General features: G+C 42.4%; 1 gene segment (V, D, J or C); it reads right to left on the bottom strand.

Moving 5' to 3' along the window:
- Positions 1-11448: 11448 nt before the first annotated feature.
- On the bottom strand, positions 11449-12162 carry LOC115180095 (Ig kappa chain V region 3547-like). The segment is given in 2 exon segments: positions 11449-11902; positions 12011-12162. Coding segments are annotated over 2 exon segments (414 nt in total).
- Between the last annotated feature and the right edge of the window lie 239 nt (positions 12163-12401).

Genomic DNA, 12401 nt, shown 5'->3' with positions numbered 1-12401 from the left:
AAGAATTTCCCAGTATTTAGCGCTATCCATCATTCCTTCAATATTGACCAGTTTCCCAGTCCCTGCCGATGAAAAACATCCCCACAGCATGATGCTGCCACCACCATGGACGTTGTTCCCGGGGTGATGAGAGGTGTTGGGTTTGCGCCGGACATAGCGTTTTCCTTGATGGCCAAAAAGCTCAATTTTAGTCTCATCTGACCAGAGTACCTTCTTCCATATGTTTGGGGAGTCTCCCACATGCCTTTTGGCAAACACCAAACATGTTTGCTTATGTTTTTTCTGGCCACTCTTCCGTAAAGCCCAGCCCTGTGGAGTGTACGGCTTAAAGTGGTCCTATGGACAGATACTCCAATCTCCACTGTGGAGCTTTGCAGCTCCTTCAGGGTTATCTTTGGTCTCTTTGTTGCCTCTCTGATTAGTGCCCTCCTTGCCTGGTCTGTGAGTTTTGGTGGGCGGCCCTCTCTTGGCAGGTTTGTTGTGGTGCCATAGTCTTTACATTTTTTAATAATGGATTTAATGCTGCTCGTGGGATGTTCAAAGTTTTTGATATTTTTTTTTAAAACCAACCCTGATCTGTACTTCTCCACAACTTTGTCCCTGACCTGTTTGGAGAGCTCCTTGGTCTTCATTTTGCCACTTGCTTGGTGGTGCCCCTTGCTTAGTGGTGTTGCAGACTCTGGTGCCTTTCAGAACAGGTGTATATATACTGAGATCATGTGACACTTAGATTGCACAAAGGTGGGCTTTATTTAGCTAATTATGTAAATTCTGAATGTAATTGGTTGCACCAGATCTTATTTAGGGGCTTCATAGCAAAGGGGTCGAATACATATGCGCGCACCACTTTTACGTTTTTGATTTTTTTAGAATTTTCTGAAACAAGTAATTTTTTTAATTTCACTTGACCAATTTGGACTGTTTGTGTATGTCCATTACATGAAATCCAAATAGAAATCTATTTAAATTACAGTTTTTAATGCAACATAATAGGAAAAACGCCAAGGGGGTGAATACTTTTACAAGGCACTGTATAGACTCATAAAGACAGTAAGCTAATGTTAATGAACATTTGATCGATCACACCTGTATTAAGCTACATTTGTTTTACAAGATCCACATCATTCCACCGGTATCACATCTTCAATATAGTCATAGAGTCTTTTCTACCTCCAACCCCCTGGGAACAGAGTGAACATCTGGTGACAGTGCTGTTCTATTCTGGGACAAGCAGAACCACCCAGCCCTGTCTATGTAAATCTCAGTTTCACTCCCACAGCTACCAGTCAAGCAGTTTAACAGTTTCACTGCCTGAAATACCCTGGACTGGGCCAGATGTGAGGGATTGGACTTGTTTTAACCTCTATGGTGGATTCAGGAAGGGAGACATAACAGATATGCCACCATGTAATTCATGACAGATAAAATGGGTATTATACTTCATGATGATAGTTTATGTACAAGTAGTTTACATGTGTCTCATGTTGAATCCAGCATCAGGTCTCATTCACAGAGCTAACAGTCGGTAACCTACTCATGATAAAAGTTAATATGCTGCTGTAGATGATCACATCCATTGAATTTCCACAGTAAGGTCCATTTGGGGATGTTTTGAGGGGTTGGGAGCCTGAAGCGATTGTAACTTTCAAGTAATGTTCAATTGCGTGAATAAAAAGGGCATAAATACAATGCTATTATTGATTTATAGTTTTTTTAGCAAGACAAAAATATAATGAATAATGGATATTTTTTTAAGTGATATATCATGTAACTTCAGAACATATCACTTTATCTGTTTATTAGTGTTATGGTAATATGCTATGGTAACATATTGATATCTATGGAAAAGAGGAATTCCAGTCAGTTTCCACCTTCCAGTGATCATTGGCACGGCCAGCCCGCTCATTAGGCAGGATTAGGCGGCCGCCTATGGCATTAGATTGACAAGGGCGGCATTTTCTGAGCTAAACTGACCAAGACGAACATCCAGCAACACATAAAACCTCACATAATTCTGCCCAAAAACAATGATCATTTCTCTCAACCAGTGGCATATGGGCTTTTTAGGTGAGCGTTGATGCAGCCCTATGATAAGCAGTGCCCGCTTTGACAAAGGCAGGAGCGCAACACATTTTGCTTGTCCATTCCCAGCGCGCCTCTCCAGGGTGCTGTTGGAGAGACACAACTCTGCGGCGTTCCACCTACGTTCCGTCGAAAATAATCATCTAACATAAATCATGTAGCAGATATAGGATATGGTAGAAAGAGTACGTGGTTTTTCTGTAGCCTACAGGACAGAGATCAATGTATGACAGTGTAATGAGACGGACACTTACATCATGCAGGTTTCTCCGATCAATTTCTCTAACCTAAATGGCGCTCAATCAAATAAAGAATGTGCTGTAATGTTAACAAACAACATATCCTAAAAACAGGACAGGTCATAAAAATGGACAATATGGAATGGACAATCACAACTCTCCGGTCTGGACGTATTTTTGGGGTGTTTTACTAACAGTAGGCTTACCCAGTGGTGTAAAGTACTTAAATAAAAATACATGAAAGTACTACTTTAGTAGTTTTTTGGGGTATCTGTACTTTACTATAATATTTCTATTTTTGCCAACTTTTACTTCAGTACATTTCTAAAGAAAATAATGTATTTTTTACTCCATACATTTTCCCTGACACCCAAAAGTACTTTTTCATGCTTAGCAGGACATGAAAATTGTCCAATTCACGCATTATCCCAAGTCATCCCTACTCCCTCTGATCTGCCGGACTCATTAAACACACATGCTTCGTTTGTAAATTATGTCTGGGTGTTGGAGTGTGCCCCTGGCTATCCGTAAATAACTAAAAAAAACAAGAAATAGCGCTGTCTGGTATGCATAAACGGAATTTGAAATGATTTATACTTTTACTTTTGATACTTAAGTATATTTAAAACCACACAGCACCAGTGGACTGCCACTGAATGAAGAGGGGCTCCACTGTACAGGACTGTTAATCTGTTCCTGACTGAGTTCAGCTCCCTCCTCTCCCGTGTCTCTGATCAGACACACTGGGACTCTGTAGGCCATAATTACAATGCATGAAACCCAGCATCCTTTCTACATTTTAAGATTTCATTTTATTTATCCTTTATTTACATGAGAAGTCACATTGAGATCTACATGTTTTTCAAGTGAGCCCTGGCCAAGAGAGCAGCATCCATACAGTATACACATGAGACACAACACCACAACATAACAATGAATGGAAGTTAAAACAGTGCAAACTGCGTAAAAGAGTAGGTTTAAAAACATGTGCAGTCATTGGTCAGCAGTCCTCATATCCAGGATTTAAAATCAATAATCCGAGTTCGATGATCTAATTTGAAGTCCTTTTTCAAAATGTTCCAAGATGATGAGGCAGCAAATCTAAAAACACTCTTACCAAACTCAGTTCTTATGTTGGGGACATTATATAAAATCACTCTTACCAAACTCAGGTCTTATGTTGGGGACATTATATAAAAACACTCTTACCAAACTCAGGTCTTATGTTGGGGACATTATATAAAAACACTCTTACCAAACTCAGGTCTTATGTTGGGGACATTATATAAAAACACTCTTACCAAACTCAGTTCTTATGTTGGGGACATTATATAAAATCACTCTTACCAAACTCAGTTCTTATGTTGGGGACATTATATAAAATATAGTTCTGTGATCTCAGACAGTAATGTCCATGACTGTAGTGTGAATAAAGTTCTTAAATATATTGGCAGCTGTCCTAAAATGTCCTCATAGACAAACATGTACCAGTGAATATGTTGCCTCACAGTTAAGGATGGCCATCCTGCTAACTGATACAAGGTACAGTGATGTGTTAGAGGGCTTGTGTTAGTTACAAATCTAAGATTATCATGGTAGACTGTCTAGTGTGTGCAGGTAAGATCCTGGAACATTCCAGAATATCACCATAGTCCAACAAAGGCTAAAAGGATTTTCTATCTTGAAATGAAAAACAAGACGTATTCCTAAAGAAAATGCCCAGCTTAAGTTTAAGCTTTTAAATTAGCTGTTGAATGTACAAAATAATTTACGTACATAACCGACTTCATGATCTAATGTGGTTGATATGTGATTAAAACTAATTTATGTTCAAATTCTTCAAATACAATATGAGTAGGCTATTCTGATCAGATCAATTCCTAAACAATATCTGTATAACATGTATAACTGACACCGTATGACTAGTAACTCTAGTTATTTAACAACTTTATACTTGTTTGGTTCATAAATCTGCTTTGTATCATATTACTTTAGTGTTTTTATTTGACTTCTTCGACCATTCTAACTTTGACATTCACTGTAAGAAGGCATTTCGAAATCACTTTATTTTGATGTGTACTTTGCTGAAGATAAGCTTTTACTGTAACTTTACTTGTAGTTACTTACCAGTGGCATGTATTCATGGATGCAAAGGGAAGCCAGGCTTCCCCCAAATATTGACCCAAACCCCCATACTCCCTTCACAGTGGGAGGAGGCCCCGTTGCACAACTGAGCAAGAGGACAAGTACATTAGAGTGTCTAGTTTGAGAAACAGACATCACACACGTCCTCTGGCAGCTTCATTAAATAGTACCCGCAAAACACCAGTCTCCACGTCAACAGTGAAGAGGCGACTCCGGGATGCTGGCCTTCTAGGCAGAGTTCCTCTGTCCAGTGTCTGTGTTCTTTTGCCCGTCTTAATCTTTTATTGTTATTGGCTAGTCTGAGATATTGCTTTTTCTTTGCAACTCTGCCTAGAAGGCCAGCATCCTGGAGTCGCCTCTTCACTGTTGACTTTGAGACTGGTTGACGTTGAGACACAGCGTTGTACGAGATCTTCAGCTTCTTGGCAATTTCTCGCATGGAATAGCCTTCATTTCTCAGAACAAGAATAGACTAACGAGTTCAGATGAAAGGACTTTGTTTCTGGCCATTTTGAGCCTATAATTGAACCCACAAATACTAATGCTCCAGATATTCAACTAGTCTAAAGAAGGCCAGTTTTATTGCTTCTTTAATTAGCACAACAGTTTTAAGCTGTTGCTAGCTAATTTGTCCTGGGATATTAACAGTGGGTTGTTATTTTACCTGAAATGCACAAGGTCCTTTTTTTCTGGATCTTTGTAGAATTTTGACCCATTTTGAGTCACACAAAATCATGTGTTCTCTACTCTGACATTTAATCCACAGATAAAAGGGGAAACCTAGTTAGTTTCTAGTAATCTCTCCTCCTTCAGCAGCAGTAGTAGTAGTAGTAGTAGTAGTAGTAGTAGTAGTAATCTTCTTCTTCTTTTGTGGACTTTATATGTCGGTTGGCAACCAAGTTTAAGGTAGATTACCACCCCCAACTGGACTGGAGTGTGGATTTCAGTTCATCTTTTGTGGGTATATACGCCTAAAATCCAATGAAATAATGGGAGAGGCGGGACCTGCAGCGCCTCAAGTGTAAAAAATAGAACCAAGTTCTATTTTAACGCCTGGCTAGCCGCCAGTTTAGAGAGCAATAGATAAAAAAATATAATTTAGTTTTATTTAGCCTAGATAATTGTTTGTACAGTATTGTCACGTCCTGACCAGTATAGGGGTTATTTGTTATTGTAGTTTAGTCAGGACGTGGCAGGGGGTATTTGGTTTATGTGGTTCGGGGTGTGTGTCTATGTAGAGGGGTGTTTGATTTATGTATTCCGGGGTTTTTGGGCACTGTTCTATGTTAGTGTATTTCTATGTTCTGTCTAGTCTAGTCTATTTCTATGTTTAGTTTATTGGGGTTGGACCTTCAATTGGAAGCAGCTGGTTATCATTGCTTCTGATTGAAGGTCCTATAATTAGGAGTTTGTTTTCATGGGTTGTTTGTGGGAGATTGTGCTGTGTATAGCTTTGTGCCTTACTGGCAAATTATTAGTCGTTGTCCTTTGGTTTACATTCTTTGTCCAAATAAAAGAAGATGAGTGCACATATTCCTGCTGCGTTTTGGTCCACTCTACGACAACCGTGACAAGTATGTTGAATTTGGTGTCTATTTCAGAACTTATGTCATTTTTCAAGGATGAGCACAAGAGCATTTAAAGGAGAGAGGATCACTATAATTCTGGCAATGTGGAGAAGTGCAGCTATAGTGAGCGGCAACTAACTGGTTTGGTCAGGGCCAGTAAGCGGGATAAAGTTTATCCAGTGTCGGTGAGTGTAGCTATTAAGTTAAGTTTGAGCGTCTTATATCAATGATATAATCATTAACCAGATTAACCCGGATACCAGATTTTGATGCGTGATAACTCAGTTCTGGAATGTTGTCATTGAGAATGAATCTAAAAGTCTATTTACATCCAGCCTGTATTGTAGTTTCATTACCAGAGACAAATCTTCAAAGGCACAGTATTTATTTATTCAGAGTGGTACATGCATTCAGTCTTGATTTATAGAATCCTTCTAACTATACGATTGATATGTCATATGATAAAATACCAAGTTATCAATTAAAAGTTTAAGGAACAACTGCACTTGGCCTCATGTGAAAATAACAGGTTATTAAATATTCTACAGCTGTAATGTCATCAATCACGTCAAACGTGTGTATATAGCACGTTTACAACATATATATATATATATATATATATATATATATATATAGCACATTTCTCATAACGAATGCATTTCAAGGTGTTCAAAGTCATGCATTGAAAGGCATATGGCACTTCTTCTTGGCAGGTCTCATTAGCTGACTAAGGCAGCCTTTCATAAAGTATGGGTCGAACCCAAAGTGGGTCGCGACGTGTCAGAGTAAACGTATAATTATTTAATTGATTTGGCCAAGTGCAACTGCGCTCACTGTTTAGCAGCAGCATCTCAGCTCAGTTTGGTAGCTGCGCAAGTGGGAGGAAGATGTGTGCCTAGTTTACCGGATCTGTTTTCTGCAGTTTTCTTGAAGACCACTCCGAGACCCACAAGCTACAGCTCTGTTTTCAGCAGCAGATGATGTGCTGTCAGCCGCTGACTTGTCATTCCCGCTCGCCATCACTTACCGCTGTTATCAAATTGACTCAAGCCAGCCACAAGTTCTGACTGAGCTCAATCGTCATGAAATACAGCGATGAGTTTCTCTCTCTTGGTTTTGCACAAACTTTGAGAAATAACGAGGATCGCCCGCAACGTGTTTTGTGCGGGGAAGTGCTTAGTAATGAGTCTCTCAAAACGAACATATTTAAACGACACGTCTTGACCAAACATCCACAGCATGACGGTAAACCCAGAACAGGGCAGAATGCTTCAGGAAACAGTGCTTCGACAGTGGAAGAGTAAGTCAATTAGCAAGGCATTGTTGTCATTTTATAACAGATGATGAGCACCATCTCTCATAGAAGCAGATGTGAGTTTTTCTTTCAAACGATCCCCCTCATACTGTTAAAGTTGCGTCAATTCGATTCTGGTATCAGAACAAAATAGTCAGCTCATAGTAACTTCTGATTTATTTGTACTTTAATTAATGCAAACACGTGTATGGTAAATTAGTTGTTCGTATATATACGGTCTCTCTGTGACACCTCGCAGGGCAGACAGAAGAGAGCGTCACATCCTATTGTTCTCTCTTATATACTCTGACAGTGATGGTTCCCGCTCAATGCTGGCCTGTCAGAGGGAGGAGGAGCGTGGTTTAAACTTGCTCATCCTATCGTCGGCGTGCAGGCTGGTCCCAGCCTCGTGACGCACTTCCTGTCGCCGGGTGTAGTTCTTGTCTTCAGCAGTTGACTTGACCGTAGTTTATATACTTAATATTGTAGCATAGCTTCCCCAGTATATTATATAGGTTATGCAAACAAATAGCCAGTTCAACCCTAACAATACTCAGCTAATAGCTAATGTTACCCAAAGCAAGCTAGCAAGATACTGATAGTGCAACCCTAAGTAACAGTACAGATGAAGATGAAAAATTATCAGGCCTACTGTAGAACTTATTGTTGAAAACAAGTCTAGGTTGGAACTGTTGCTGTTAAAATACAAGTCATCTTTTTTATTCTAAATAAAATGATTTAACACATCACACAGATGTAGACCCTAACACACACAGCTGATAAGATAAATCAAGAGTAGTTCATGTTTAGATTTTTTTTTAAATTAAACAATAGTTTGTTGGTGGTTTTTGACCAGAGGCTTTCTCTTCCCCTCTAACAGGCATTCAAAGGGAACAGAGCTATCCTTAAAGCTTCATACCAGGTGAACCTAAATATAGCCAAGGCAAAGAAGCCCCCCATTATAGGAGAGGATCTCATCAAACCCTGCCTGAGGGATGTCTGTATATCTGAGTGAGGAGGCAGCAAAAAAAGTGGACTCAGTCCCACTTTCCAATGACACAGTGGGCAAAATAATAAGAGATGTCAGTTGACATACAAGCATCTGTGATAGATGAGATGAATCAGCACAATAAATTCTCTTCAATTAGATGAGTCAGTAGATGTGGCTGAAATTCTGCAGTTGATGGTATATGCAAGATGCATATTTGATGATATCCAGGAGGAATTGTTTTTCTGTGACCATCAACAAACAACAAGGGGAGATTACATTTTTAGGGTGGTAGACACTAGTTTGAAAGACTTAGAAATTGACTGGGCAAATTGTGTTGGGATTTGCACAGATTATGCATGACTGGGTGCAACTCCGGATTCATAGCTCATGTCCGCAGAGTGGTGCCCAATGTGAAACTGACACATTGTATTCTGCACAGGGAGTCTTTGGCCAGCGAAGCATTACAACCTAACCTAGGGGCTGTTTTCGACTCAGTCTTAAAGATGGTGAATCTGATCACGAAGAGACCTCTTCAAACAAGGCTGTTCAGAGAGCTTTGCAAGGAGATGGGAGAGCTCCTTGGTCTTCTATGTAAACCTCAGTTTCACTCCCACAGCTACCAGTCTAACAGTTGACCACTGCCTGAAATACTGTGGACTGGGACAGATGAGTGAGTGGACTGGTTTGAATCTTCACGGTGGATTCAGGGAGGAAGACACAACAGATATGCCACCATGCAATTAATGACAGATAAAATGGTTATTATACTTTATGTAGATACTGTATATAGCTCCTCCCACCAGTAATGTACATGTGTCTGATGGTTGAGCCCCGCATCATGTCTCATTCACAGATCTAGCAGTCACTAACCTGCTCATCAAACCAGTTAGTATAATGCTAGATGATCACATCCATTTAAATCAGACATTTGGTTGTGAGGTCCATATGAGGACTTGTTTTGGGGGGCCTGAAGTGAATGTAACTTTTGTAATGTTGAGGCCATAACTTTTTTACTTCTGGAGATCTTGCTTTGCAAATGGACAGGTATTGTGTTTCAAAACATCAAAGAACTTTTATAGGTCATGATGACAAATACTATAAGTCATAACCATGATGATGATGAGGGTCATGTGATCTGAATGTGTCACGCTCTGATCTGTTTCACCTGTCCCTGTGATTGTCTCCACCCCCTCCAGGTGTTTATTTTCCCCAGTGTATTTATCCCTGTGTTTCCTGTCTCTCTGTGCTAGTTCGTCTTGTATGTTTAGTCAAGTTAACCAGCGTGTTTTTCCCCGTACTCCTTTTCTATTCTCTTTTGTCAGTCTTCCTGGTTTTGACCACGGGGCAGGACCATGGCACCAGGCTGGGGAGTACCGGCGACCTGAGGAGCTGGAGGCAGCCAAGGCGGAGCAGCGCCATTACGAGGCATTATACGCGGCGATTGGCAAGTGCGAGAGGCAGCCCCAATACATTTTTTTGGTGGGGCACACAGAGAGTGTGGCTAAGTCAGGTCATAGACATGAGCCAACTCCCCGTGCTTATTATGGGGAGCGTTTGGAGGTGAGAGCGCCGGTCTATGGAAGTGCGCACAATCTCGCCCATGCGCACTCATAGCCCGGTGCGCTACATCCCAGCCCCTCGCAAGTGCCGTGCTAGAGTGGGCATCCAGCCAGGTAGAAGTATGCCTGCGCAGCACATCTGGCCACCAGTGTGTCTCCTAGGCCCAGGCTACCCTGCGCCTGCTCTACGCACGGCAGCCATCAGTCCTCTGCACAGCCCAGTTCGCCCTGTGCCAGCACTCCGCCCGTGCAGGGCTACTGTTACAACCCAGCCAGGAAGGGTGGTGCAGGCCGTGCGCTCCAGACCTCCAATACGTCTTCAGGGTCCTGTTTACCCTGTTCCTGCTCCTCGCACTAGCCCTAAGGTGCGTGTCTCTAGTTTGGCACCTCCAAAGCCAGCACCAGGCCTCCAGTGCGTCCTGCTCCTGCTCCTCGCGCTAGCCCTGTGGTGCGTGTAAATAGTCTGGCGCCTCCAAAGCCAGCCCCATGCATCAGGCCTTCAGTGCGCAGTGCCCGTCCAGAGCTTCCGGCGACAGTTCCCCGTCCAGAGCTTCCGGCGACAGTTCCCCGTCCAGAGCTTCCGGCGACAGTTCCCCGTCCAGAGCTTCCGGCGACAGTTCCCCGTCCAGAGCTTCCGGCGACAGTTCCCCGTCCAGAGCTTCCGGCGACAGTTCCCCGTCCAGAGCTTCCGGCGACAGTTCCCCGTCCAGAGCTTCCGGCGACAGTGCCCACAGTCCGGAGCCTGCAGGGACGGCCCACAGTCCGGAACCGGCGCAGCCAGAGTCTCAGCCCGAGGTCTCCAGCGACGCGCCTCAGCCCGAGGTCTCCAGCCTTAGCCCTGAGCCTTCAGCGGGGGTGGACAGGTTAGGTTGGGGACTAAGGCCGGAGCCTGAGCCACCTCCGTAGTTGGAGGATTGGGGAGGGGGGGTGTAGCACGGGAGCCGTCGGTGACGGTAGCCACCCTCCCTTCCCTCCCTTTAGTTTGGGATTATTTTTGTTTTGGCGTTTATTTTTGTTTTTTGTTTGAGGTGCATCCGGGGTCTGCACCTTTGGGGGGGGTGTACTGTCACGTCCTGACCAGTAAAGGGGTTGTTTGTTGTTGTAGTTTGGTCAGGGCGTGGCAGGGGATGTTTAGTGTGTTTCGGGGGTTTTTGGGCGATGTTCTATGTTGGTATATCTCTGTGTCCATTTAGTCTATTTCTATGTTCAAGGTTTTTGGTTTGGCCTTCAATTAGAAGCAGCTGTTATTCGTTGCTTTTAATTGGAGGCCATATTTAAGTAAGGGGTTTTTGTCACTGTGTTGGTGGGTAGTTGTTCCATGTATAGCGTGTTGCCTTTAAGGACTGTCTTCGTCGGTATTTTGTTCAGTGTTCACATTCCTTCTCAAATAAAGAAGATGAGTATACACATTCCCGCTGCGTTTTGGTCTACTCCATACGACGAACGTGACATTAATAAACATTGTAAGACTCCAACCATCTGCCTCCTGTGTCTGCATCTGGGTCTCGCCTTGATAGAATGATTGCTTTCTAACCATATAGTCGTGCCACAGTTGACCTCATCTACTGATCAGTGTTCCATGTCACTGTCTCTTCCCCCTCAGCACCTGCAGTAGGTCCCATCTGTAGCAGTACAGTCACTGTGCAGTCTGACTGAGGGAGGTTTTTGTACGGCTCTGTATCACTGTGTGAACCATCGAGTGCTACCAGGATAGTGGAAACTCTGACAGTAGTAATCTCCTGCATCTTCAGCCTGGACTCCACTGATGGTCAGAGTGAAGTCACTCCCAGATCCACTGCCACTGAATCTAGATGGAGTCCCAGAGAAGAGGGTGCTTCCATAGTAGACCAGTAGTTTAGGAGTTTCTCCAGGTTTCTGTTGATACCAGGCTAAACATGGTTTACCTGAACTCCAACAGTTAGGATACACATCACTGCTGGCTTTACAGTTCAGAGAGACTGTCTGTCCAGGGAGAACAGTTTTCACTGTAGGTGACTGAGTCACAGTGATCTGTCCTCTAGATTCTGCAACAGAGAACAAATATCAACATGTATTAATAACACATTCTTAAAAACCTTTAAGTTCACTCATTGACTTTTCATTATACAAACATGGAACTTAATTTTCTTTACCCTTGAAGCAGAAAGCAAGTGTCCAGATGAGGATGGTGATAAAAGTCATGGTTGTTGGTTCTGTTGTCATGAAGGACAGCTCTCAGTCATGAAGTGTTAAACTCACAGGGATATAAACACTCCCAGACCACTGAAGCATGTGCTGTCGATGCAGAGCATCAACACTATGCAAATCATCTTCTGATCTTCTCCCCATCCACCATTAACTTAGACCACTAAGTATCCATCAGATTAGAACTGAGATTCCATTACAATCTGATCTTGCGCCAACAATTTTCACCAAATAATAATAGAAGTCCATATTAATATGTAAATAAGTTAAGTGAATAAAAGGGTAAGAATAGAGAATGGATATTATTGGTTTAAGGGCTATCACATATGATCACATTTA

The sequence above is a fragment of the Salmo trutta genome, chromosome 40, assembly GCF_901001165.1.
Source record: "Salmo trutta chromosome 40, fSalTru1.1, whole genome shotgun sequence".
Lineage (NCBI taxonomy): Eukaryota > Metazoa > Chordata > Actinopteri > Salmoniformes > Salmonidae > Salmo > Salmo trutta.
The sequence above is the reverse complement of the archived record's forward strand: the minus strand, read 5'-3'. Positions and strand labels throughout refer to the sequence as shown.